At 38.4% G+C, this 27882-nt stretch overlaps 1 protein-coding gene across 2 annotated transcripts; it reads right to left on the bottom strand.

Annotated features, from left to right (window-relative positions):
- Positions 1-228: 228 nt before the first annotated feature.
- On the bottom strand, positions 229-25259 carry ANXA10 (annexin A10). Of its 2 annotated transcripts, none has more exons than XM_042871537.1 (12): positions 25086-25259; positions 15324-15408; positions 12469-12563; positions 10413-10526; positions 9540-9630; positions 8829-8908; positions 6133-6186; positions 5920-6013; positions 4658-4753; positions 3884-3942; positions 1797-1919; positions 229-476 (listed from the first exon to the last, which is right to left on the bottom strand). In XM_042871537.1, exons 1-12 carry the CDS (start codon positions 25101-25103, stop codon positions 408-410), a joined length of 978 nt encoding a protein of 325 aa, XP_042727471.1. In that variant the 5' UTR covers positions 25104-25259; the 3' UTR covers positions 229-407. The 2 variants fall into 2 exon arrangements, with proteins under 2 accessions (XP_042727471.1, XP_042727472.1); XM_042871538.1 differs by having other exon boundaries at positions 15324-15405.
- Positions 25260-27882: the final 2623 nt, after the last annotated feature.

Raw genomic sequence — 27882 nt, 5'->3', positions numbered from 1 at the left:
GAAAGCCATGAAATGCCTCACCTTCCCATGATTTCTTTTTTTTCCTCATCAAAACAGGTGTGAACAGAATTGAAGGATCACTACGTCCCTTGTCTTAAGGTTTTGGAGTGTTGCATGATTAAATAATAAACATGTGCTTACATCAAGTACTTTTACCAATTCTACCATTAATTTACAGTAATAACAGTAGCGGAAACATTAGTCTGAAATAGGGGTAAAACCATGTTCCTGACAACGTTTCTTTACGTTTTTCTTGTCTGAAAAAAAGATTTAAAATTGTCAAATGTTTAGCACTGATTTTCCTGTTCTTTTGAGTAGATTAGATACCTCCCACAATTACAATGTGTTGTGTATAGCTTGAATTTCCACTTAATTTATACAGTCTTCAGAATCCATCATCTTCTTTCTTAATAATCTTCAACATCACCAGCACAGATAGCAAGCAAAGCACTCTCATAATGCCCTGAAGCAAAATGCTGCAAGAGAGGGGGGGGGGAAAAAAACCTGTGACTGTATTTCCATACTGGTTTCAGCTGGGAGAGTTGATGTTCTTGATATTTTCTGTTATGATGCTGAGTTTTCTTTTTAAAGGACAAGTGTTTTCCTTTAGCACACTGTTTTAGTTGTTTGCTTAGCAGTATTGCACAGAACCAAGGACATCTCAGTTTTTCAGCTTCTTGTACTGTCCTGTCACTGTGAGGCTGACTGGTACAAGGAGCTGCGAGGGCACAGAACTGGGACAGCTCTGACCTAAACTGGGCAGAGATGAATCTTATAACAGCTTGTGGGATTGCAAAACTGAAGGGAGTTGGCAGGGGGACACAGCCCCTGCTTGGCGGCTAGCTGGGCAACCGTCAGCAGGTAGTGAGCAAGTGCATCCTTTTTCTTTGTAAATATATATATGAATGCAATTATCTTTGCTGTTATTTTTTCCCATGCTCTTCTGTCTTATGTTTTATCTCAAACCACAGTTTCCCCTTTTTTTTGTGTGTGTGTGTCCCTCATCCCGTGAGAAGGGGCAACAAGTGAAAGGCAGTGTGTGGTGCTGAGCTGCTGCTGGGTTAAACCACAACAACTTCACTGCATTTTTTCTTTTGTGTGTGGCAAGGATTGAAGTGTAGTTGTAAGATTTTGTAAAATATTGCAATGTTTTTGTAAGGTTTCTGGGGCAGGACTTGTTAATTTTACATATCTCAGGCTTTGGTTGCTTGGATGCTTACAAGTGATTACCTTGCAAAAAATTTGGGAAGTTCTGTTTAATGCTTCTCAATGCCAATAGCAAAAACTAATGAGCAGTTTCCTGCAGCTGTTGCACACCTCACAGCTGGAATATAGCAGCACAAAAAATGCTCAGAGTCTTAGCCATTGTCATTTTTATACTGTTCACCAGTATATCAAAGTTTAAGATGCAGAGCAGGAATTCTAGAGGAAGATTTATTCTGAAGGCTGGGATTTAAACATGAGGATAAGACCAAAGGTAACAGGAATCTGGTGTTAGCCTTGCAGGACAGTGCAAAAGATGGCATCAATTAGTGTAAGAAACATTTTATGAAAAATATTTCTCAGAGTATTCTATTCTGTTCTGTTTTAAGTATCACTCCTGCTACTGGGGAGAGACAAACATAAAGGCTTGAGAATTTACAGCTTATTTACCTAGGTAAGCCTGAGACATTGAGAATGTATATTGTGGATATTGTATTTTTTTTTTTAATCCATGGGGATTGAATGGATTTTTCTGAGAGGGCTCTGCAAATAGTTTATATCCTGAATATATCTAGAAGTGATTAGGAACTTACTTTAATATCATGGAAGAGCGATTTCCCATATCTCTCTTTGTATCGTTGTCGTATAGTCATCAAGTCAATTTCACTCCTGGCTATGAGAATCCTTATGACTGTTTTATTGTGGAACCCAAAATCCTAAAAAAGAGAAGAATACATGAAAAAACTAGGTGAGCATCTATTGCCCATCTGTGCATGGCTATTTTAGTTCTTTGTGATAGACAATTAATTAGGCCATCCAGGAAGGTACTTAAGGTTTTAAATGCCTAACTGTTCAGAGGCTTTATTCTACAGATATCATCATGCCTGAATAATGGAATTCACATCTGTGAGTAGGTATTCTCCATATGTGAGTGTTTTAACTGTACAATGAAGATTTCAAAAGGAAAGTTAGAAACTTTATCCAGTAGCTGTAGATAACCTGTTGTACAATTAGCTGTTGTGACATTGTGGAGTGCATTGATACTGTATGGAAGTCAATAATCTGTTTCACAATCTGTTTCCCCCATGTGAATTCAGTGAGATTTTCTGAATCAATGACTGAACGTACGTAACTTGTATTTTGCTGTTCTTTTTTAAGGGTTTCTCAACAAATATTTGTATTGTAACAGTGTGGTGCACGAAGGCATCCAGTGGTGCTTAAAGTCATCAAAACAACTTTGAGGTCCTGATGACTTGCTGAGGTTGTGTAAAGCCAAACTGGTAATTCTATGATCTGTTCCTTCATATTGAAATCTCTTTACCCAGAAGGCAAATAGTAAGTGATAATAATCAAGCTGTTTATGGAGAATTTGATGACCCTTAGATGGCTGGATTGAAACCTCTCCTGTAAACCACTGTGATTTCAGACATGAGAATCCATTGTGGATTTGATTGTATTGCAGTGCATGTGCAGAAAGCTTTTGTTGTAGTGTGGGCATGGCCTGGCTGCCAGAGTAGGCACAGATAAAATCGTGTGTTTGTTCCAGGAGTTGTGCATTGGCTAAAACAGTTTGTGAAAACAGGGAGAGATGAATTAAAACAGGATGCAGATGTTTATTCTTAATCCTTCAAAACTTTTTCTAGTTGCTTCAGTGCTTCACCCACATTTTCTGTAATCGGTCTCCACAGGACCTTTGAGAAACGTCACTTTTCCTGTAGCTGGTACTTTTGGCAAACTTTTTTCGTGTCATATGCCAGAATCCTCTGGGCAATTCAATTTATGCCTCTTCCCAGTATGCTCAGGATTTTCCTTTCCTTTCTCTGCTGTCACCTGTTGCAGGTTTAGTTAAAACAGGTGGCAGTAGTGCTGCAAGAGGACGCTGGGGCTCTGCTTAAGTGTTGCTGAATGGTTTTGCTCTGTGGTTTGGCCTTGAATCTTATCTTTTGCCTTCCCTGTTCTAAAATGATTCTTAATATTTTACCTGTGGCATCTTTTCTGGTGATCTCCTGTAGGTAACATTTAGAAGATTATACTTTAAAGATTATACATAAGAGATTGAACTTGATTTTTTTTTTTATGGAAGATAAAATCTTATTTTCACTAATGAATGAAAAACAAAGGAAATGTCTTCACTTGCTGCTTGTAGGAATAGATTGTAGGTGTTTCTTTGCGTTTACCTCCATTCTTCTTGGCATTCACATGATCTAATGTGATAGTTTTTATACGCCAAGAGAACAGAACCTGCAAATGTTCATAGAGCCACACAAGAACATATGACTATTGGTTTTCAAGTCACACTAATTTATAATGCAGTTTGTATTATTTATTAAATTTTGAGGGGGGAAATAATGCGTGGTACAAGAAGTGCACATTTAGTTCTGAACTGCAGGTGGAACTACAATCCAAAGAAAATAAGAGCTGTTTTAAAAAAAAACACAAGTATTACTAAACAGCTCTCTGAAGGAATCTAAATGTTTGAATTACTGGTGTTAAATTCTGTTACGTTCCACTATGTGGGTACTACTGCTTTGAAATGTATTCACGTGCCTAAAGTGTTAAAGCACGCAGTCCCACGTCAAGGATTGAACAGATTGGTTTGCAACTATTTGTTTAAGTGTAAGGGAGCAAACAAAAATAGGGAGCTATTTTTTGTGTTACGTGGAGAAGAGCGGCTACTTACATGAATTGCATGATGGAGTCTGTAGGCGAAGTAGGAAGGCTTGTCACGGACACAGAGAACTAGGAAAGAGATGTTACTACAGGTAAATAGGAAAATATGGTGAAATCACTCTTGTTAGCTTTTGTAGTGCTATCCACAGCTCAACACTAAATTCAGGTCCCAATCCATGGCTGTATGCATCAGTTATAAAACTCTGGTACTTACTTGAGTTTAGCATTCCTTACATAGAAGGGCTTACTAAAAATCAGTGCATGCTCTCTTGTGACATGTGTGTAGAAATGTTATTAATCTGTAAATGAGCACATGAAGCTTAGAACTTGTTTGCATATCAGTTATGTCCTGAAAAATTTACAAATACAAGGCTGGTTGTGGCTCTGGGCAGCCTGGTCTGCTGGTTGGTGACACTTGAACATAGCAGGGGGGTTGAAACTGGATGCACTGTGGTACTTTTTAACCCAGGCCTTTCTGTGATTCTTTGACTGATGTAAGGTGTGTGGAGTCAGTTGCTAATGCATCCATCATTGATGACGCCGAGTTCCTTATCAAATAAAGAACAGATAGTAGTACTGCTCAGTCACAATCTGGTGCTGCACACGTACATTTCTAGATTTACATGAGCATGGAACAGAAGTTCTGTTCAAATATGATTTCTAACGATTTCTGAACTTTGAATCAAACAACGTAGCAAAGTGGAGAAGAGTATCAGAGAAAGAAAATTCTTTTTATGTCTGATTCGTCATCTAGATATTAAGTGTATAATAATGTGTTGTGTACCTATTGCAACCAGTAATTCTTGAAAATATCCATCGTAGCAGTCATTGATGGCATCTACTAGGTCTTGCCCAGAGATACTTCGGAACTCCTGGAAAACTTGGAGGAAGAGAAATCTCACTTGATTCCAGTTCATTAACAGTTCATTCCTCTCCCTCCCCACCCTCCTGACGATAATGCTTGACTGGGTTTTTTTCCTATTGATTTGTTCCCAGTGTTTCCTTAAGTCCATATCATGCAACTAAGGCAATCTAAACGAGTAGTCTGAAAGCTGGCTTCCAGGACATTCTCTTTCTAGGTTCTCTGGTATGCGATTTAAAATAAATGCACAGCAAAGTGTGTTTTTCACAAATAATAATAATTAATAAATACTCCTGCATTTTCTGTTTATGGAACTTGTAAGAATTGCAGGTCAGTAAGACACGTCCCATGCTTCGCTTGGCTGAAGCTGGCCAAATGTTCATAGATCATGAGAGGCCATCACACAATATGCCTAACGTGTCTCTATGCAGACATGGGCATTGTCTGGGCTTAAATAGGCACCAGTACAGTACATGCTTACTTAAGCCTTAGGAAAGCAGGGGATTTCTGGTCACTGCCAGCTGTAAAACTTTCAGGGAACTACGTTACAGGCAGAACCCTCAAAGTCTTGTGCAGTGGGGGAATAGTAGCATGGCCAGGTGTTACGTTAGTTCATCCCATGATCACCATCCTTACAGAAGTCGTGACAGAATTACTTGCTTGATTCATGACACCACAGTAGTTTTGAGCTACTGTTAGAAGTTGGCAGAAGTACAACTGCCTGCGCAATGATAAACTTGTCACCAAGCAGACTTTTCCACAGCAGAACAAAACACATCCCAAACATGTCATCAAGCAGATGAGTTTCTTAACTGCAGTGGAAGATTTCCTTTTTTTTTTTTTTTTTTTTTTTTCTATCTGTAATTATGCCTGACTATGTAGTTTTAAATAAAAGCATCCTGTTATGTTTCTGTGTGTCTGTGCTCTTTAAGAGAGAGCAGATGTGGACTCTGGAAGTCTCCCCCTTCAAAACATGTTTGAAACTTGCAGTCATGAGGCAGAGTTCAATTTAGCATTCCTTCCAAAATCCCATTAATGTCAGTGAGATTCTGAGGGCTCCAAGTGTTCACAGTTATGGTTCAGGCTCATATTCTGCTGCTCACTGAGCTTGATATATAAACCGTGGCCTTATTAGCAAGTCAGATTTTTCCTTTACGCTGTATGGTCAAAGAGCACTGGGTTACCCATCCACAACTGCTGGTAACTCCTGTTGCACAGGATCATTTGCAGCATGTTTTTGTGTTCGCCTGTTCTCTGCTGACAGGCTTCCCATAGAATCTATTATACCAGAAAAAGAAAAAAATGCAGAAGATATTAAATAATTCTGAATCACTTTTCAACATTAACATTTACTCTTTTTTTTAATGTGAGACATGCCCATGTCTGCCTGTTTTTACCATTGCATCCTGAGCAGCTGTAGCAGGATCTGCATATCCTTCCATTCTTGTTCCCTGGGGGGGGAAGAAAAACTAAGTTATGTTTCACTTCTTGAGATATATGTAAGAAAAACACTGAATCAATAGAATAGTTGAATTGGTAACTGTGGAAAATATCCTCAAATTTCAGTTTACAGCTTCATGTCTTCTGAACAGAGGAAACTGAAATAGCAGACTGTGTTATGAGGGGAAAAAATCGTGGAAGTGGATAAACTTGCCCCGTAAACCCATCCCATTATTAGTCTGATGTTAAGTGACATTTTAGCACCTCCCAGTGCTGTGAGTGCTCTATTGTTTACTGTAACTATCAGAAAAGTAAGCAGAAGGGTAGCATTTACCATTGACTGCTTGTTTCCTATCAGTGTGTGTATTGCCAGGAGAATCTTTTCTCCATCATTGTCTACAATTAAGGTCTAAGTCTAAAAACTGTTTGACAACTTTGCTATATAAGCCAAAGAAGAGCGCTTAGGACATTGCCATGTATTTAGTAGCTTTTCAGTTATGTAAAGCAAGATGATGTGTTTTAGTAAGCACACTATGATATGAATTACATAGCTGTTAGAAAAAGGAAAAAGCACACACATTCAGGAATTACTTTTTTAACCTTAATTGTCTTCTAAGGATACGAATCAGCCCTGATTGCCAACTCTTCAGTAGTCTCAAGCTATATGCTGCCATTGCCTTAATGATATGCGTTTGAAGCAACTTACTTGAGAGTTTACAATTGCTTTTCTGTGCATGTGATCGTGAGGATTGAAATTATGCATCATCTGTCAACTCTTGGAATGAGTGCTTTGTAGTAATTTGGAATTTCCTGTTAAAAGTGTTCAGTTGTATTGCAGTTGAATTGTAAGAGTTTCATGTAGCTAAGAGCAGTTTTCCTGCTAAGAAGATAAATTACCTGAAGGAAATCATGCTGGGGTGACCACGTAAAGTGACGTGGGAGCAGGGGAAAAAGACAAGTGGGCAGCAAGATGCATGGTGCTCCATGTAAGGTAAGTGCTTGCTGCCTCCAGTACTGATTGACAGTGACTCATGTTGGCACAGTTAGCTGGTGAATCCCATGCAACACCTGATCATTTTTAAAATACTGGAAAATGATTCTATTTCAGTTTGTACACAGCAAACAGTGTAAAAATCTTCTCTTTATCATGCGATAACATTGATTAACGTGAAGTTGTAACTTGTAAAATTTATGTAGGGATTACTGTTTCAGAATCATTTCCACTCAGAGGATTTTGCTGGTATACATTCATTGGTAGCAGATTTCTGTAGATTCTGATTTGCCTCGGTGTTCATATCAAAACCACAGTTACTGTGCTAAAGCAATTGAACAGTTGGTTACCCGTGTCTGAAACACAGTGGCTGCTGTTTGCGGTCACATGTGTGCCTCATCAGCCCAGAGATTTACTAGAAATCAAAGCAGTGTGTTTGCAAAAAACCCCAACAACCTAAGGATACATTGGAAATGTTGCTTTAGAATAATTTTCTGTGAGTTACATAGCATTGGAACTGATGAAATATCACTGACTTATAATATAGACTCTGTCCAGACATGGATGATTCAGTCAGCAGTCTTCAAAGATACACAGTATAGGTTAGTAAAATTGCAATTTCCTACAACCATTCTTTATCAAATAGCAGTTAGACTTCCTTAGCTGTGAAATGGCTGATATCAGGTATCTGTATGTGTATAGAAAATAAGGAGCAATGAGTTAGTCTGGTGTTGTTTATTTTAAAGTTATTCTCTTTATATGTAAAAATTTCTCATGGGTTTGGTAAAGGGAAGAAATTGCCTAGATTTAAGCTGTTGAATTTGTAAGCATGTAGGAATTTTCGTTATTAGGGGAAAAACCCTCCAATGTTAGTTAAAATATTTCCCATTTCTGGTTTCTACCTTTGAAACATTTACTCTTAATGTCTGTGCTGCAGTGAGACCTAATGTCTTTTCAGATCTTAGGAACACTTTCCCCAAACATGCAAGCATACATAGAAATGTAAATGCAATTCGTGTTGCTGCCATTAGTTTTGTCATCATCTGTTACTCTGGTTTGCCATACATTCTAAAGGTAATGAGCATGTTGACTGCCATGAGAGCAGGAACTTGTGTTCCCAGGAAGATCACTACTGCAGTTTGGTAATGCTGAGTCAAACCTGCTGTGTGATTGTAGTTCTTTTGGCTGCATTCTTGCGTACTGTGATTTAGCATAAGTATCAGTGCAAATAACATAATGCTTAAAAGAAAGAACTGCCTGGTGCTGTCTTTAATAGACGTGTGGCTATGTCTGCATTTTTCACGTGCAGGCTGGATGTTGAGTTGTCAACTTTAAAAATAGGAGAAACAGAGCTTTAAAAACAAAGTCTAATTTGTTCTTGGCTGCAGACTCCTTTAGAAATGAAACTGGTGGAGTCAGCACTTGTGTATCCTGGGCCTTTCTAATAAAACGTTGATCTTTGCCTCCATCTGAAAAATGAAGTTAAAGTAGACGGAAGAATTCCAGCTCTCTTCCTCCTCTACTCTTTCCACTCTCTTGTTCAGAAGCGTACTCGTGTTGAGCTGACTTTAGCTTTACAGTTTAAAACTTCGTGAATTATATTAGAAGTCACTCTAAATTTTTTTTATATGCGTGTCATATTATTTATTGTATTTACAGTACCTGAGCGAGGTTCATCAGAGTATCTCTGAAGTGACCAGAAGTCTCAGAATCAATATCTTGCTGAAGATCACTGTTGTATTCTGGATTGAAACAAAAACGTGTCACCTAAATACATAAAAAATGAACGTGCTCTGAATGTTGCTTATGAAAATAAGCAAACAAGGGGTAAATAGGGGGCACATACACACTCGTTTTCTAAAGGTATTAAAAATCATTCCACAGGAGCTCATGCAGGTTCTGCAAGGACCTCACCACAGAGGGATTCCTCCCTGCCAAGGCCTCAGCCACCTCAGCAGCTCGCTCATCCTCCTGCCTGCGCTTGGCAGCCCTGCGCCTGCTGCGGCTGTGTGACTGTGGGATACTGAGAAGCTCCGGCTCAAGGGAGGTGAGTTGAGTATTCAGCCCGGGGAAGCACTTTGTGAGAAAAACAGTTGATGCACTGGGAAAAATGTGTACCAAAGTTTATGAAAATCCCCAGATGTGGCTGCTGGCTATTTAAAACGTACTAGGCAGCAACACATCTCCAATTACTTTGAGATACATTCAACTTGATTCATTTTGCTTCAGCTTTTTAAATATAATTATGAAGGGGGAGGAAGAGGGAGGGAACCGTGCTGAGAAGTCACTTTGGTAATTTAGTTCCTTCGCTCGTGCTAATCCAGCCTAATGCACATACTAGAGCTGCTGTTGTACACTGGTAAAATACATTACGTGTTAAGTAGGCTTCTTTCATCTGGAATATCTCCATATTTGACCTTGAGGCTAATATGTCAATTAGACACTTCTCTTCTGTGTTTACTCCCTGTGCAGGAGGAAGTAAATTTGAAGTCATTAGGAACCACAGCTTTTAGAAGACAGAACTGCTTTATTAGACGTAACAAAGGACTTAACAGTTTCTTCTGGAGCAGTGTATGGTGTGCCTTTGCTTAGTGTGCCTGTTCAGAAAGAAATTGACTTCAAGTTAATAGTAGCAACTTATACAACAAATACGCTCCTACTTAATTTGGATTTCAGAATATCTGTTAGTAAGTGGGGAAAGAAGCAAGACTGCTGTTGACAGAAACACAATGGGAAGAATTTTAGAGCTTGAATAAGAACTTAGGGGTTACTGAGAGAAATCAGACGCAAAGATTGAGTATACGTGCCAGGAAGCGTTCAAGGCAGTCTGAAGTGGATAAGAAAACCAGTTCTGGGATGTGCCTTCCCACCTTGAGGGATTTGGCAGTTCAGGAATTTCCTGAGCAAGTATTTGTAAGGAATGATTATTTTTAATAACCAAGAGTAGAGTTGTTTTCTAAGAATTTTTCAAGTCCTTTTTGATTCAGTTGGTACCAATTTGTGCTTTTGGTTTTAATATTGCCATGCAGCACTGGATTTCACCATTTAATTGCACAGTGTTTGAACAAAAAAAAACAAAAAAAAGCAAACTAAACATTTAAAAAAAACTTCTTATATGTCAGTGTACTGTGAAACATCTTTCTAGCAGTTTATCAAACATTTAAATAGATTAAAAATCACTTGATCGTGTATTAAGTAATATAAACAGTGACCGTGTGTCTGAGTAGCTGTTAATTGGGCCAATACCTTCAGTGCATGCCAGAGCTCATGGGCGTCATAGGATGCAGGTGGATACATGAGGCCAACCATGACTTCTTTGAAGTGATGAGAGAGATTGTCTTTCAGGTCTGTCATCAAATCCTTAACAAAAACACATAGGATTAATTCAGCAGTCACACTTCGTGAAAAGCAGCTTAAAAATATTAGCAGTTTTCTTTGCGAAGGAATGAAGATGAACTGTCTGAGATGGAGTTACCTAAGATGAGGCAACAAATCTTTTAAAACAGAATCTATTCCTTTTAATAGTACTTGTGACATAGCAGTAGACAGAGAAGCAAGTAAACTATATAGATTGGTTGGTTTTTGGTTCATTGGAATACAGGAAAAAATTTAGGGGTTCAAATGCAACTGCTCCTTAAGGGCTTGGAAATGTGAATGCCACAACAGAGCATTTGCAGCTTCCCATGGCAGATTCCCTGTCTGAATCTGCAAGAGCTGAGCCCTCAGAAGTTAAATCCTGTAACACACAGCAATTTCTTTCCTTTCTTCTGGGCTATTCACCATGTAAATAATATAAAAAATCATTCTTAAAAAATCATCCCAGTACGTAAAACTACCTATTCTGGTTTACTGGAAGGCTATGTGCTCCAGTTTATATATATAAAATGTTCAAAATGAGTTTGCTACTTTGGACAGATGTTGGTTTAATAAAAGGGAAGCCTCCTCACTTGCCTGGGATTTGACTGACTGAAAAGAGTTTCCTTCCCACTCTCCCCTTTCCCAGCAGCATCCCTTGAAGCATTGCAAATGCCAAAAGCCTGTTGGCTGTGTCTCATTAAGAGGATACTTTGCTGGTTCTTGTACAGTTCTGGGCAGCTATCAGATAGGCTCTGACCGAAGTCTGTAATTGTAGGAATACCAGAAATGATTCCTGTGATACAAACTTCACTTATTGGAGAGGTTTTTTTCCAGCCTGTACTTTAGCTTTGATGCATATCTTAATATAATAAAATCAGTTGCTAAACTGGGAATGAACGAGGACAAATACAGATTAAATATTGGATTTGTGAGGGAGAAACACACGATATTCACTGTATGCATTTTTTTTTAGTTGTTTTAGGTCTGTGAGCACTAGCTTTATAGGGATGTAGGTTAATTGGCGGTGGCTGAAGGAGACAAATTAATTGATAATGTGTTTTAATAAGGATTTAGGTATTTCTGTCATACTTCTAGTCTGGATTTAAAAAGAAAACCCAAGCAGATAATTAGTGAGCAAATCAATAGTTCTTTTGTGCTCAGAGAAAAATGGCAGACCTAACTCCATTTCTGACAGATGGTTGGCAGTTTCTTCCTAGCACATCGTTAGTGATATCCTTGGTCATCTCTATGTATGAAAGAAAGAAATTAAAAATGAAAAAATGACTTTTTTCATGGGCTTTTGTTTCAGTGGGCTTTTTTTTGTTGTTGTTAAAATGCTAGGTGTAGTTAAAACATGTGAGAGAAAAGGTTAAAGGAACATTTTGTGAGAAAGACCAAGGAATGAAGTGGTGAAAAACTATTAGCAGCCTACTGGAAGTCTCTGCTCTGGTCTTTGTGCTGAAGAGGAGGAGCATAGTTTGAACTGGCTTTTTTTTTTTTTTTTTTTAAGGAAAGACAGCAATGCCATCTGTTTTATTTTTTAATGCATTATTCTTTTGTTCTCTTCTGTAAATATTTGGGTCAGTGAGTCTCTTGCTATGTTTTCCAAAATATTAAAAAAGTATTTGACGACCACTCCAAAATGGAGGAAGAAATCAGTCTTTCCAAAAATCCTTGCTGGAATGTACGTATGGAAGAGGAAACTTGGCACGTCCTTTTTTCTGCCTTGTTTTGTGGCAGACGCTCTGCTTTGTAAATGACATTTAGAAAGCTTCAAATGCATGCATGGTTACATGCACAAAGTTGCGTGCCAACCTTTTGGTGCCAGGCAGTGGTTTGCCAGGTTTCTAATTGTATTGGTGACCTGAGAGAAAGGCTGACCAGCTGTACTGGAAGCAGAAGGGACAGAGGTAAGGAAAGAAAGCACAGCTTGGTTCTGTCATACCCTGCCATACATGTCTCTGTATGCCTCAGCAATCATGAGCCGCTGTGCATTGCAGCGCTGTGTGAGGATGTCAATCAGCACGTCTTTTTCACAACCTGCAGATAAACCAGACGCAGATTATCAGTTAGCAAATTGTTATTTATTTAGGCTTCTGATTTTCCTGTTTTATTCAAGAATATAAACTAAATTTCTTGAGGGGAAAAAAAAAACAGACCAGCAAATTGCTATTCTGCCAGTATTTACTGAATCAGTTGTATGTGCTTTGCATGCATGTCTTTCACTTGCTGTTGTACTATCAGCAATTACTTAAATATTCTGTTATTATCAGATACATTGCTGTATGGGAACTGCTGTGTCACAGCCTGAACCTCTGATCACCTGAGGGGAGCTGTGAGTCAGCCAGAGGAGCACAGGTGAAGGCAATTCCTAGACCTGTTTAAGAGCTGGCTACCAGTGGGGAAGGATCTCTGCTGGAGTTTTGTGAGTGAGCCCAGGATAGGGGTAAGCCTTCTGTTTATTCTCCTGTGTTATCACAGTCTGCTTTGCCTCACTCTCTTGTTTATTTTGTGATTATAACATCCTAATATTCTTTGATTATACACATCACCGTCTCTCTCAAGTGAAATGGATTTGAAGCCATCCGTGGAACAGATCCCAGCTTTCATCTGTTCAGAACTAGGCACGATAAAAGCATTTGTGGCCGAGCCATATTTGTATGCCTTCCTGATATTGATTAAATTGTCATTTGAGGATTAGGGATCTCTTAAATGGGAATGACAAGTTACAGTGAAGAAATTTGTTGGACAAATGAAAGCTACGTGTTTTCAGAGAAACTACAGAAATTAAATTATGAAGTTTTAAAGAATATTTTATTTTAAAAATCAGTTTCTGAGTGCAATTATTATTACAATAACTGCTCAGGAAAAAGAAGTTGATGATTAACATGTTTTGAAAATTATTTTATCATTTTTGAATTTTTTCTATCCCAAAAGATGGCTCTTGGTTACTTCAGGTAGTTCAGTGTTTCAGTGTCATTCCAGCAGAATCATGTCTGCAAGCATAAATCAATTTATTTTATTACACTTAGAGGTAAGTTTGGGTACAAAGCATGGAGATCAGCTAGCATCTCACTAGAGAAAGATACTTGGATGCTTCTACAAATCACTGTTCTGTATGCACATATAGATAAAAGCTCTGTATTTTTCTAAGCTTAGGCTGATTTTGTCATATGATCTACGAGTGGTGGGCTCCATTTTGGCACAAATGTAATTGGATATTGGGTACGATCAAAATTGTTTTTTATGAAGTTTGCAGATGAAATCTGTCTCTGCTCATTATGCAGGAAGTTCAATAGTTCTTCCTTGTTGTCCGTCTAGCCGAAATTACAGTGGCTTCTTGTGCTACACTGGTTTCATGTCAGTTTGACTCATTGCCATCAAACTCAAAAATGCATGCGTTACTGTATCCCTGTGCCTAAGGCTTTCTTTTACTATTCAGAAGATAATTGTCACTGTCTTTCTGTATAGTTTTACTATAGAGATGGTATAAACTAAGCTGGATTCAAGAAATTTTTAAATGCCTAAATAATTTTACTTGTGGGTTTTTTTTTTTTTTTTTTTTCCAATAATGCCACTGGTATTAATAGGGTAATGTGTGTATGGCAACTGTTGAGTCACAGCCTGATCCACTGATTGATCACCTGAAGGAAGCACTGAGTCTTCTGGAGATCCCTCCTCTGTGGAGCCCTTCCTGTGAACCCAGATCTTTGGATACAGGTGAGCATTCCTTCCCTGTTTGTTTCTTTTCCTATGTTTGCCATGATAACCTTTCTAGCTGTAACACCAACCGTAACCGTAAGTGACTGAACCTCTTCAAGAGAATGAATGTTGTGTGGAGAAAGTGGGGGTGTCAGGACTTGGGAAGACTTGAATTGCTGTAAGCTGAGCATCGTATTTTGCCAGCTCTCTTTGAGACTAGAACTTTGTTTTGTTCTTTGCCAGGCAGAGTTTAAAGTAGGGCTACTGCGTGTGTGTTTACAGCAGTAAATGGAGAGAACCATCCTTATATTGTCACATTAGCAGCATTGCATTAAATGTGCTGGTTGAAGTCTGACAAAGTAAGTACAACTTTGTAATGAACTTAAAGGTCCTTCATGTTGTTCTTAATAATACCCACTTTGTGGTGTTTTGATTGACTTAAAGACTAAAACCTCATTTTTCTGTTCAAGAAACTGAACAGGATGCTGGATTTGCTGCTGTACAGTCTTGTGAAAATCTTAGGACATAAAAAAGAGTTCTGATACAGGCGACAGTCTTAATGTGAGCTAAGTGTTTCACAGGATAATTAAAAAGTAATCGTCCTTAGAATCTTCAGCAATACGAAGTGTGCAGCTGTAAACAAATAAGGAACAGAAAGACTTGTTTTGCTGAACATACTGTGATTTGTAGGCTGAAAGCAAAACTTAACTCCAGAGGGGAAGGTGATCAATGCTGTAAACACTTGTCCATTTGTTTTTATTTCTTGATGACTGTTACTGTAAAAGACATAACAATATCTGCTTCTAGCTGATGTTGGGGTTACAGCTAAAAATGAATCCAGTTTTGACCTTCACTGTAGTGACAAGTTTTTATTTTCTCATGGAGAACATTTGCTATTACCAGTGTTGGTATACATTTCAGGTTAATTTTAATTAGTTCTGAGCTCGTGCAAATGCCTGACTTGCTTGGGTATCACCAGTGAATCTTACCTTGAAGAATCACCACCTATGTGTTGATGTTTGTATTATTGTGGGTATACATACATTTAGTTTGGGTTATAATGTAATAAAAGATGTTAGAATATGCCATGGTACTTACTGATTCCCTGTAGGGCTCCTCCTAGCGACTGAGCATCCATAACAGGGTTGAAATTTGGAGCTGGAAGAATGGTTCCTTGTGTCTGCTAAAGGAGAAAGAAGCCTTTAATTGCAATGCTTTATATTTTTTAACTGCATATATGATTCAAGTGAGAATCAACAACCACATAAGATTAAAACTTTGGCTTTATGGGGAAAAGTATGTTAATTTACAGGGAAGAACTTGTAGCAAGCCCTAGGAAGCCAGAGCGTAGTTAAGCTAGGCTTGAACAAAGAAAATAGGTTATTAATGTGTTTTGTTCTCATTAAAATGTAGTCACAGTTTGTTTCTATTTCTCAAACCTTTCTGAAAATATTCTTCTGTCTTTTGAGGTTAGTCTTTGTTATCCCTGTCAGTCTTGAGTTTCTCTTGATATTTCTAATTTGAAAGGACTGGTGAGAAAATAATCAAGTATGTAGGTTGCTTACCAAGCCAGTAATTTTAAAAGAAATTATGTTGGGATGGAGTGTGGGCTGTCTTTCTGACATGGAAGTCAGCATTATTTCTCTGGTTCCTTTTTAACTGATTAAGTTATTCTCAGTTCGTTCCCAGTGATACTTTGTTTCATACAGTGTTTCATGTTTTGCCAAAGCCGTGAATACAAAATAGAATTGATTTTCTCATTTTAATAGGATCACAGATCTGCACAGGTGAAAATAACTCAGGTTCATCTGCTCTGAGCTCTGTACTCAGTTAACCCCTTCAGCTCTTTGGAGGATTACACCTGCCTTTTCAGGCTCACCCTGCATAACAGTTGTCTTTTGTAATGATTTCTGTTCTGAGTAAATACGTTTGATTAAACTGAACTTGATGACTTGAAACGATCAATAAAAAAATGGGGTAAAACTTAGAAATGAAAATGATGGATTCATACAAACACCTCTTAGAATTAGGAGGTCAACTGATGATATTAATTACTGTGTGGGAACTGCTGAGTTAAGGCCTGAACCTCTGATTGATCACCTGAGGTGAGCCGTGAGTCAGCCAGAGGAGCACAGGTGAAGGCAATTCAGCTGTGCTGCTCCTAGCCCTATTTAAGAGCTGGCTACCAGTGGGGAAGGATCTCTTCTGGAGATCTGCTCTGCTGTTGTTTTGTGAGTGAGCCCAGGATAGGGGTAAGCCTTCTATTTATTCTCTTTTGTTATCATAGTCTGCTTTGTCTAACTCTCTTGTTTATTTTGTGATTATAACATTCTAATATTCTTTGTTTATACAGTTACTGTCTTTATTTTCTTGTTTTATGTTCACTTGAAATGTTTTGTCTATGTTGCCTTCATCAGTAATGACATACACATACTGCTTTAGTGTGTGGTCACTAATGGTGTGCTTCCTTGGCTTACAGTTCTAGTCAAGGATTTAAAAAGCAACAAGCAAGAAGTGGATATGTTTGAAGAGAAGGAAAGCGTAATTTCTCGATACCCAGCAGATAACTGTATGGGCAAACAAATTATTGGTGGCTTAATGACAGAAAGAATGTAGTGTCTGAAATTTAAGGTTTTGAAGGAGTTACTTTGTGTAAGAAAGGAAATATTTGCTGATAGATGAGCATCTTTCTGCAGTTCACTCTTCATTTTAAATACTATCTGCTACGTTTACAACCAAGCATAACATTCAGTGTCATTATACTTGTTAAAAACAATCAGGGAAAATATGATAAGGAGAGCAACTCTGGCTTTAGAGATGAGGCCATGTTAATTTATATAAGGTGATACATCACATTGTACTTAAAATGAATTTCAGACTTATGCTCTAGCTATTTTCCATGCTCTCTTCCCCCTTCAGTCCATGTATCCTGGATCTCACGGCTCACATAACACATCTGTTGGTTGAGATTGGCTTCAGAAATGATTTTTAACCTCACGGCTTTCTGTTTTCTTACAGTACGTGTGCTCTTCAAATGTTGTTCACCAGAAATCCCCTGGACAAGTGCTATTGGCAGGAGTTTGAGTGCTCTTTGACCACGTGGGACATGAGGTGCAAGTTGAGGTAATTATTTTCACTTTTCCTTTGCTAGCATGTCAAGTAATGCTGAGAGTCAAAGATAGTTCTCCCAGGAGGCAGGAATGTGTGAACTCTCTGGCTGATATCTAATGTAACTTGACGAGCCACCCTGAAAGTTACTGATAAACAAAATCACTGTAGAAAGAATTGCTGGAAGACACTGTTAGAATGCAGAATCAAGAAATGTATGTTGATATATGGTCTGAGTTAGAAAAATAGAATTCAGCTATCTGCCTCTCATTCGTGCTTCTCAGAATGTCTGAGCCACTAGAATAGCTCATCAATCTTGAGAAGGAGGAAGTAAGTCCAAAACCAGACTGTTACCAAATATTATGCTAGAACTGCCAAAAGAGAATGGTTTTCTTTAAATGAGAATAATAATGAAGAATGATAGGTTGTGAATGGAATTTGAGTAGCAGATACAAGATTCAGAGGCTTTTAGCTTGGAGTATAAACCTGTGGTAGGAAGGATGAGCTTATCTGACATCCTGTTAAAGCACTCTGTGACCATGTCACTGTACCTGCTGGTCAGAAGGAGAGAGAATCTAGCAGGTGTATGTATTTATGTAAATTTGATTTAAAATAGCAGTGCTGGCTCTTCATTTTGGCAACAGCTGTGGACAGGTTCAATATCCAGAAAGACTGGTTATCTCAGAGTATTTCTTTCACCAACTCAGGTTTGTAGTGTTAAAGCAAACTATCTTTTTGGCATTTATGATGACAAATAAATGAGTGATTTAACAGTGAATTCCAGTGGAGTTCTTGGAACTACATTTTGAAATTTGGATCTCCATGAAACCATCAAAATCAGAAAAGGCATCATATGAATATTTGCAAAATTATAGTAGAGGAATCGATGATAACAACAGTACTTTCAGATATACAGATTTTCAGGCTATTAAGGTTTTTACTCCCACAACGCAGCTCTTGGAGTAAGTCTTTCAGTCTTTGAGGAATTGTTTGCTTCCATGATCTATGGCTAGAGAATTTCTACTGCCCTGTTTTGAAGTAGGGCGTTTATAAGGTTGTTTTAAGTCTAAATTTATGAATGAACTCAATTCTCTGAAGGTTCAGCTGAGCTGCTGCTGCTTGTGAGCATTCACCACCACTGTTTGAGGTTTACCTTTAGCAGATGAAATGCAATCTAGTGAACACCTGTGTCCTACGAAGGATTTGGTTTAAGTCATGATGCTTTTAAGTAGAATCTAATTAAATATGAAGGCTCCTCTTGAGATGAAGCACCTACTTGTTACTCACTTCTAAAGAAATTAAAATTGAATTAGCATTGTTCCGTATTGTACGGGTTGTAATTAGCTCTGTCATCCATCCCACCTAAGACAATTGTGCCAGTGTTAGTCCTGATGAGGATTTTCAGTGGACATCATCTGTGTATTTTCAGGGTTGTTTCCCACCCGATTCAGTGCTCTGCCCATGTTCTCCCAAGTAAAATTGAGGTTTTACAGTTCATACACTATCAGAATCCTCAGAGGGAATTCCTGCCTTTTGATTTCTTGCTGTTGGTGTAAGCTGCAGTTATTGTTGCGATGTACCTTGAGGAAAGTATTCTGCTATTTTGTGTTGTATATGCAGCCTGACCCTTAAGAAAATTGATTCCAGCACAGCCTATGTCAGTTTTATGGAAGTAATCACAAGGTAACTTCAGGTTTTTGCTGAGTTTGTGGAGTCACCCCTAGTTCATCTCCTTCAGGAGATTATTAAACTTACTAAACTTTATTTCACCTGTTTTCATGGAGTGGGTCACAACCAAACCCTATAGAAAACTGGTGATTTTGAGTCTGAACTCAGCATGGTCATGCAGTAACAGCTCACAGATTGCTGTGTGCTGTAGCCATTTCTTTTCTGCTCTGTACCGAAGAATCCCAGTGAGCTGTGTGTCATTGACTGTGCAAGGCAATCCAAGGTAATTCACTGGCAGTGGAGACAAAGATCGGTTTTTGAAAGGTACAGACGTGTCAGTGCCTCTCTGAAGTCAATCCTGTGCAGGGTGTCTGTACCCTTGTCAAAGAGGGCAGAGCCTTAATGCTGTACTTCACAGGCAATAGTGGTGGTCCTGCTGCGGTGACAAGGCACTACAGAGCAAGAGAAAAAGAGGAAAACCTGCTTCAAAAGCAACATGAAAATCCAAGGGGTTGATTTTTCTGAGCAAGTGACTCTTCTCGTGTCCTTTGGCATAGTGTTGTGTGGAGGGTGAAAGCATGGAAGAGATGGTGCAGTTTTAAGTTGTTGACTAAGTTTGATTGCTGCAATCTGTAGTGAGACAGAAGCCAGAGGGCTGTGGCAGGCATTTTGCTCAGTGAAGTTTTGTTGCAATCTCCTAGTAGTTCAAAAGTGCACGTGGTTACAGTCGTAGATTGCTCGATGTTCATGAATACAGTCAGGAAATGCATGAAAATAAAGACCTCCTTGGCAAAGCTGCCAATCTGATTTCGTAGCTTAGGGCCCTAGGGTACGAATCTGTGCTTCCTAGGTAAGTTATTAGAAGGGGTTTGTATGTCCAACCATGCAGAGGTAATGCATGTGTAACAGCGAGGATCAGCACTGTGTATTCAGAAAGGGCAGGGCAGTAGAGGCATTTGTTTACTGGATGAAATTAGAGCAGACTGAATGTTGAACAGAGAGCAGGTAACTGCAGAGGAATTGTTTGCTTCCGTTATCTATGGATAGAGAATTTCTACTGCCCTGTTTTGAAGTAGGGCGTTTATAAGGTTGTGTTTACACCTGATTATGGTTATCGTACTGTTGTTTCACTTCATACATTTTTATTGGTCAGCTGTGATTGACCAATAAATCCATATAATTGAGGAAAGCTCTAAGGAGATGAGTAAGAGGGATATGCTTATGAAGCTCAGTGTTGTAGGAATACATTATAGATAGTGATAATGTGAGTCGCAGGGTTGTGGAACTATAGGGACACAGGGTTGTGTTCTTGTAAGTATATTGTTATATTGTTCTTGTAAGTTGTAAGTATAACTTTTGTTATTTTATATATTTTGTGTAGTTAAATCATAAATGCAGTGAGATTCACTTTTGATCAGGTATATTTTATTGAATGTTAATGTTGTTCTCCCTTGCGGAGTGTCTGAAAAAAACATGCTTGGAAGCCTTTGATCTCTGACAACTTTGCTTATACACTGTATTTCTTTATTTCTGTGACTCCTGAGAAGCAGAGAAAAATTAACAATGCATTCTCATTTTTTTTTCTGCTCACCTTAAAATGGACACTACAGATTACTGAGTTATTCCTATTGTATAGCAAAAGAAGCTGAGGACAGTGCCTTAGAATGGGATACAGACACTGTGGAGCAATAAGAGGCAATACAGAAAGAAAATTTGATCACCCCTTCCCCCAGCAGGTGACTGACTGCTCAACAGAAGTGCAGTGCTTATCCAGATAGATGCTGCTCCCTTGGCTGAGTGAGGAGAGGTGGAGCCAGGATCCACCCCTTCTGCTCACTCAGGTGCACTGCACTGCAAACCAAGCCTTAGTGCTTTCTCTGAACCTGAGTTAAATATGTCTGAGTGTGTCCTATGGCTGCCAAATGAAAGTAATTCAGAGGTTCACAGATGTGAGGGAAAAAAAATACTAATTGACATAGGTGCCAAAATGCAAAACGGATGAGATCGGCGAGAGGGCAAAATGTGTGACAAAAATGAAAGACCTGAGATTCATGCTCCCATTATCTACCGTGGATTTCATGCTTAAATGAGAATTATATTGCTATTTATTGTGAGGAGAAATTGTTTTGCATGTCAGAGCTGCAGCAGTGACTTTGTGGTTTTGTCAGTGCCGTCCAAAGAGAATCCAGAAGTGCTTTATTTTTCTTCACTGAGTTTGGTTCCTTTAAATACAGTGTTCTTAGACTTACAGAAGTAAAGCAGAACAGTGAATTCTGAAGTACCAGAAGGGTTCTTGTAGGTTAAGAAGAGCTGGAATGTGTTTTTGGGTCATTTAACATTTTGTACTAGGACAAGGATGTAATCTATCCAGGTCCTTTCCAAGTTAGCTACTGGCTAAGGAGGAGATGCTTTGTTCTGGCTGAATCCTAGCTTTGTACTATATGACTAAGGGTAAGCCAATGACTTAAATGGCATTGGAGTTGTACCTGCCGTTTGTTTTTAATCAGAAGAGTAAATTGGTTCTTGCTTCCACTGAGCAGTGTTCTCACAGATCTCAGAAAGGATTGTCATTCAGCTGCCAGGTATTACAGAAATTGACAAGTTTGGTGTTACTGATAGGGACGTGTAGATGGATGGTTATAAGATGGCCACGTTTTCTGAAGAAGGTAGGGGGAAGATATCTGGTACAGTTCACTGAAATAATGTGGGAAAACTGTGCAATTTAAAACATTAGTTTAATTTTGATATCGGTGTTCTAACATCCCACGTAATAATAATTTATTTCTTTCTAAGAAAGAAATCTGGGAGATGTCACATCCATGAATCTGGAAGAAATCATATCCACACTCCTAATAGTAAAGCAAACAAATCTCCTGGGGTGGTTCTGTGGTTGTAACTTCAAGGATTTTAACTTGTTTGACTTCAGTATGTTGTTGTATCTTCCTGTGGCCCTGTTGGGCACTCTGTAAATCTGTTTGCTCGTGTATGTGCATGATGTGCATATGTACCTTTTGGAAGTAACTGATTCCAAAGCAGCTGTGCTGTCAGTACAGGTTCTGCAGTACTGGCAGAATTAAATCAAAATGGAGAGCAGACTGAAAAGGAACTGTAAGATATTTATTAAGGCTGAAAAATCATACTTGAAATCTAGCTTCCTTCTGTAGAAGGAAGTTACAACTTTTCCTGACCAAAGCCATAAGAGGTTCAACGAAAGTATCCATTAAAACTGAGGCTGTTTTTATCAATGGTATGATAAGTAAAGTTCAGGCAGTTCCATCTTGTGATGGAAAAAGCAATCTCAAGTATGAACAGCCTTCTAATAATATTTATTCATTAGGTCATTCTGCTGATAGCAAACAATCAAAGTCAGATTCCTTAGTCTCAATGTTTCCCGTGGGAAATACGTACTAAAATAAAATGCTTACTTTAATAGCTAACTACGTGCTATGTTATAGCTATACTTCAGCACCTATGTCCTTTGTGTGCACCTTTGTTATTTAAAAAACTGTTCATAAATAGCTTTGTGTTTTTTCTAAGAGTTATTGTATGCATTACACGTTTTTGGAATTATGGAATAATGTATGAATTGGGAGAGATGCATTTAAATGTAGAGACCTCAGTCTTTCTGCAGAGCATCCTGTCTTTACCTGTATTTGTATTTTAGAGAGGATGCAAATGTCTTTTCTAGTTTCTGGTAGTTGGAACTCTTTGGTCTCTGGTAGTTGGTACTGGGGGAAGGGGGTATTTCCTGTCTCTGATCTTAGATAACGAAGTTGCATAGAGCTGCTGAATCAGTCAGAATTGCTGCTGTGTGTTATCTGCATCTCCTTCTTAGTCTAGGTTGACTCCATCCTGTCCAATATTCCACATACAGTGTATGCAGATGTATTTACAACATAAAGAGTAAGATAATCTTATAGAATCAACTATACTTTAAATACCACTAATTCCTTTTTCATGGTTCTTGCATTTCCAAATCCATGGCACATTAACATGTTGGAAGTCTTTGAAAAATACGTGAAGTGCACTATTTAGACTTAGACTCAATTAAGGTCATGCTTAATGAGCATAGATAAGAAACGAATGGACTCAGCCTCTCACTGCATCCTATGCAGATCCTGCGTTTTCTGCTTGTGATTTGCCCAAGCTCTTAGAAGAGCACTTTTCTGTTGTTTTGTTGCTGAATCTCAGGTGTTGTTCTGTAACTAACTTCATTTTGAAGAGCAAGCAAACATCAGGGGAGGGTGCTTGCTTGGACTCCATGCTACAACTCCCCGTTCTTTCTCCCCTGCTGCAGTCTGCTGTACTGGTTGGGAGCCTCTGGGCTAGTTCATACTAATCCCCTTTAGTTTTTCTCCCCTCCCAGCTCACAACATGTAGGGAAAGTGGGAATTAAGATTAAGAACTTGCTTATCCTGAGAACCCACTGAAAAAAAAATGTGTTTTATTTATTAAGAGAAAATGTGTAGTCAGATTTTTTTAAGTTTTATGGGATGGAGTTACATCACATTGTCTACATTTGATTAATACTTTTTTTTTTTCCTCTCTGAAATTGAGGGGAAAAGTATTTGGAAACAGGTGAAATAGGCCTGGTATCCTCATTATTTATTTTGGGGTTTTTTGGTGGAGTTTGAAGGACCATGCTAGGAACTTAAGTTCTGTGTCTGCTTAAGTCAGTCTTATGAGCTGAACTAATGCGGGGTATGATGGTATCAAGGGAAGTCTAAAGCAGCTGGGATAGTCGTGCCACACACTTAAAAATTAAAATATAATCTGTCAGATTTTCTGACAGTGCTACCAGACTCTTGCAGTGTTTTTATCTTCTATGGTTTACTAATTTTAATGAAATAAAAAAGTTAAAGCTCATCCTATAAGTTATCATTTACTGCCTTTGACACCAAGCAGCACGTAATTTGAAGATGGAATGTCAGTCCTTTAAACGCAATTGGTCTTGATAAATCAGTAGAGGAAATGAAACTCTAGCTGAAGAGCATCTATTACATTATTCAGGTGGACTAATTCTACTTGTCTTGCTTTAATTGTCAGAAACAGGCTGTTATTTACAGAAGGAGTGGAAAAGAAGGAAATCCCTTTTTGGTTATTAACTGGCTTAATTAACAGTGGAAGATCTCAAATTGTAGAAGACCAAACACATCAGTAAAACCCATTCAGTATCTAGTTGGATTGAAAGACAAATACATTCAATACAGTTTCATAGGAAGAAATATTTTACTGGTGAGCTTGGAATAATTAAGGCAATTATGCTTTCAAATAAAATAAGGATAAAAATTGTCTGTTCTTTAGAAAATACTGCATTGATCAGTAATGTATTTAGAATGCATATGCAAAAAGCATTTGAGATGACTTTGATTTGACTCATTAATCCTATTAATTATTAATGGAAGAACATGAAATGATCAGAATCGCAGGTACAGTTGCAGTTAACATAATTATCAGTATCCCAGGTGCAAAAAACAATTTTATGCTTGGCTGTCAGAAAATAATAACTAATGGTAGCTTTCAGAATGAGGCATTAAAACTGCAGTATGAACTTTCTTGAAGAGATCATATGAAACTGTTTAATGTATTACTATGATTAATTAGTAGTTTTTCCTGTGCTTTTATCTCTTTCACAGGAATCACTTGTTAGCTTTAAAATATTTTTCATCTTGTGAACCAAACCAAATGCTTATCAGTGCTGAAGTTAGTTACTTTATGCAGTTATACAGACTGAGAATTGAGACCCACTGAAAAATACTGCTGGTTTTATACGCCTGCATTGATCTCATTGGAACAACTCATTTCATAGGATTTGGCTGCAGTGTGTCATTTTGTGCCAGCATCTTAGTGCAAATATAGAAGACCCACAAATAGAGACTCACAGTCAGGTAACGTGAACTGGTAATTCTGTTTACTTACTCTTCATTTCAGACACATTATGGATATTGTCAGTAATGCCAGAATTGCGCAGAGCACAAATAAATTGACTTAGAGAATAATCTGTATTGGTGAAGGAAAATGAGTTCAAACATGTCAGCAAGTCAGAGGCAATAAAACTGTAGGAAAACTTATAATTATACTCACGTAATCTCCACAATACATTGTGATGCAAGTCTTCTGTTGAGTTGAAAATAGTAACTTTCCTAAAATAAAGCTAATGGTTTGGTAAACTAAATTATTACAGTTAACTCTTAGTGCATTTTAGAGAAATAAGAGAAATCATCCGATGCAACTGCTGCCAAGCTCTTTGGGCTCCAAGGTGACCATGGAGCAGGAGCAGTGCTTGGTACTGCGTGTCCTCAGGTTTTGTGGGTTCCTTGTGTACTTAGTCATTAATCTTCTGTGAATAAATATGATTGCAGCGTGAGTAAATAGAGTCATTAGCACAACACCCTCTGCTCTGCTGTGTTGATTTTAAAAATCAGAATTCAGCTAGACACAGAATGAAATGTTCTCCTACAGCAAGTGCTTGTTGTTAATTATGTACATTTCAGATGGGATCTGGTTTAGCTCTTGTCTCTTTTCTTCTTCTACACAGTGCACTACTTACTCAAATACATACTTTTACCTTGTGTGCTTAGAAAAATACTGTATTCCCTGCAACACCTAGGGCAGGTCCTCAAACCTCTCTGTAGTTGAAAATCTTGCTTGATGTTTTCCTGTAAGTTAAAATTATTTATTAAGATCCTGCAAAAGTAAAAAGATAAAAATGAAAAAATTCTATCACCTTGCTATTAAGAATCAATCTGGGGCAGAATCTGTTTTTCATTGCTTTTGTTTTTTTCCATGTTAATAATAGCTATTACTACGCCAAAGTGCTGAGAAAATTTAAGTTTCCTCAAAAAGTATGAATATGAAATGGTTATATAAAGAAAGTTGATTTCCTTTAGTACAGCTTGAAATGAAGGTGTTAGTGGGGAATTAATTTTATTGCAGTAGTACTGGGATGGCAATAGTTAGGCAGTAATTATAGCTCAAAATCTGAGTTATGTGAGTTCCACTTTTTTGGCTTTATTATTACATCCATCGAATGCTATGCAACACTAATTAAAGGCTGAATATTTTTTTCCTGCAATTGACAATTTTGTTATAGAAAGAATGACAATTGTACTTCTCAGCCCTGGTAAGATGTTACTAGCTCTCCTGATCATTCAGAGCTATACATGTGTTTTGTGCATTCTGTGGCATTGATTTTTAAGGCAAGTTTGTGCATGTCAGTGTACGTTGGATGTGAGATCAGGTCAGTCCTTACACATAGGTTGATGAGTTCCATAGAAAGTGCATGCCTGTGAAGCAGTCTCCATAAAAGTATACCTTTGCTTTAGCATTAGAGCTGCCTTGGATCTTTTTCTGTAGTATAATCAAATCAACTGCTTTAATCTGTGTGTCTCGAGCCGTATAAGGATGGCTGGGGGTTGAAGTCCTGTTTTGCAACTGAACTATGATATTTGTGAAGAATCTGAGGTGGCTGATTGGGTGACTAAACATACAAGGTTGAGCCTCCTTATGATGTGTGTGTTCAGACAGCGATTAGAGTTTAAGAACACTTTAAGCCTTTCCATGCTCTAATTTTACACACATTTCTGTGCTGTAATTAAAAGGTAATAATGTTCATCTTCAGTACAATGCAAAATTGATTAAATTTACAGGAATACAGTGTTTTAATCTGCTTGCGTGTAAGCCTGAAGTGGCCAGGAGCTACAAGGCATAAAAATGCGCACAGAAAATGTGCTCTTGTGAAATACTGATAGCTGGCATATAATACGAGGAGAGAGTTTAACTGATTACAGAACTAGATGTGTCCAGTTCTGGGACTCTGAGCAGAAGAAGGGCATAGAGATGCTGGAACAGCTCCTGAGGAGGGCCACGATGGTGATCAGAGGGCTGGAGCACCCCTGGGAGGACCGGCTGAGTAATCTGTGGCTGTTCAGCCTGGAGAAGAAAAGGCTCTGAGGAGACCTTACAGCAGCCTTCTAGGTCCTGAAGGGAGCTTACGGGGAAGCTGGGGAGGTATTTAATGTAAAGGCATGCATCAACAGGATGAGGGGAAATGCTTTTAAACTGGAAGAAGGTAGATTTAGACTAGGTGTTGGGAAGCAGTTTTTTACTTTGAGGGTGGTGAGACACTGAAACAGGTTGCCTGGTGAGGGTGTGGATGCCCCTTCAAGGTCTGGCTTCGAGCAGCTTGGTCAGTTGGGAGATGTCTTTGTCTATAGCAGGGGGCTTGAACTAGATGGTCTTAAAGGTCCCTTCCAAACCATTCTGGGTTTGTGCATTGGTGACTCATTCCAGGGGAAGCCATGACGGGGCTTCAGCAGGTGGGGAAGCGAATGTCCTTTGGCTGTCCTTACCTCCCATCTCCTCTCTAATATGAGAGGCAAGTTTGGCAACAAAGCAATGCGAAATACATTTGTACACACACTGCTTAGCAAGAGTGATTCAGTGTTTGCGCAGTAGAGTGAACATAGTGAACCTAATCTCACCTTTACATTTTATTCAAGACCAGCATTCAGAGCTGTGAGTCATTTGTAGGTGTAGCTGCCTTTTGGGGGGAAAATAAAGGGGTTGTGCTGCAAGTAGTTTGGACCACCTCATTTATTGATTTATTTATTTTTAAATATGTGGACTGCTTGGAAGCGCTGCAGAAGAGAGCAAAAATAATGAATTGTATAGGAAGACAGAAAACAGTTTTAGTCTGAAGGAAGGAAAAGTGATAGAGGTGTTAACAGTTCCATAAAAATAAAAGCTGCTGCAAGGGCAAGTGGGGGAAAAATTATTTGTCATTGTATTTGTCATTGGTGGACCGGTGAAAACATCTGTATTCTCTTTCTCTCTTTTTTCTTCTATACTTAACCTTTGCCAATTATAAGGTGAGAATTTT

The sequence above is a fragment of the Lagopus leucura genome, unplaced genomic scaffold (genome assembly GCF_019238085.1).
Source record: "Lagopus leucura isolate 7727_CA_CO unplaced genomic scaffold, USGS_WTPT01 Super-Scaffold_100004, whole genome shotgun sequence".
Classification (NCBI taxonomy): domain Eukaryota; kingdom Metazoa; phylum Chordata; class Aves; order Galliformes; family Phasianidae; genus Lagopus; species Lagopus leucura.
This window is presented reverse-complemented; position numbering and strand designations above follow the sequence as displayed.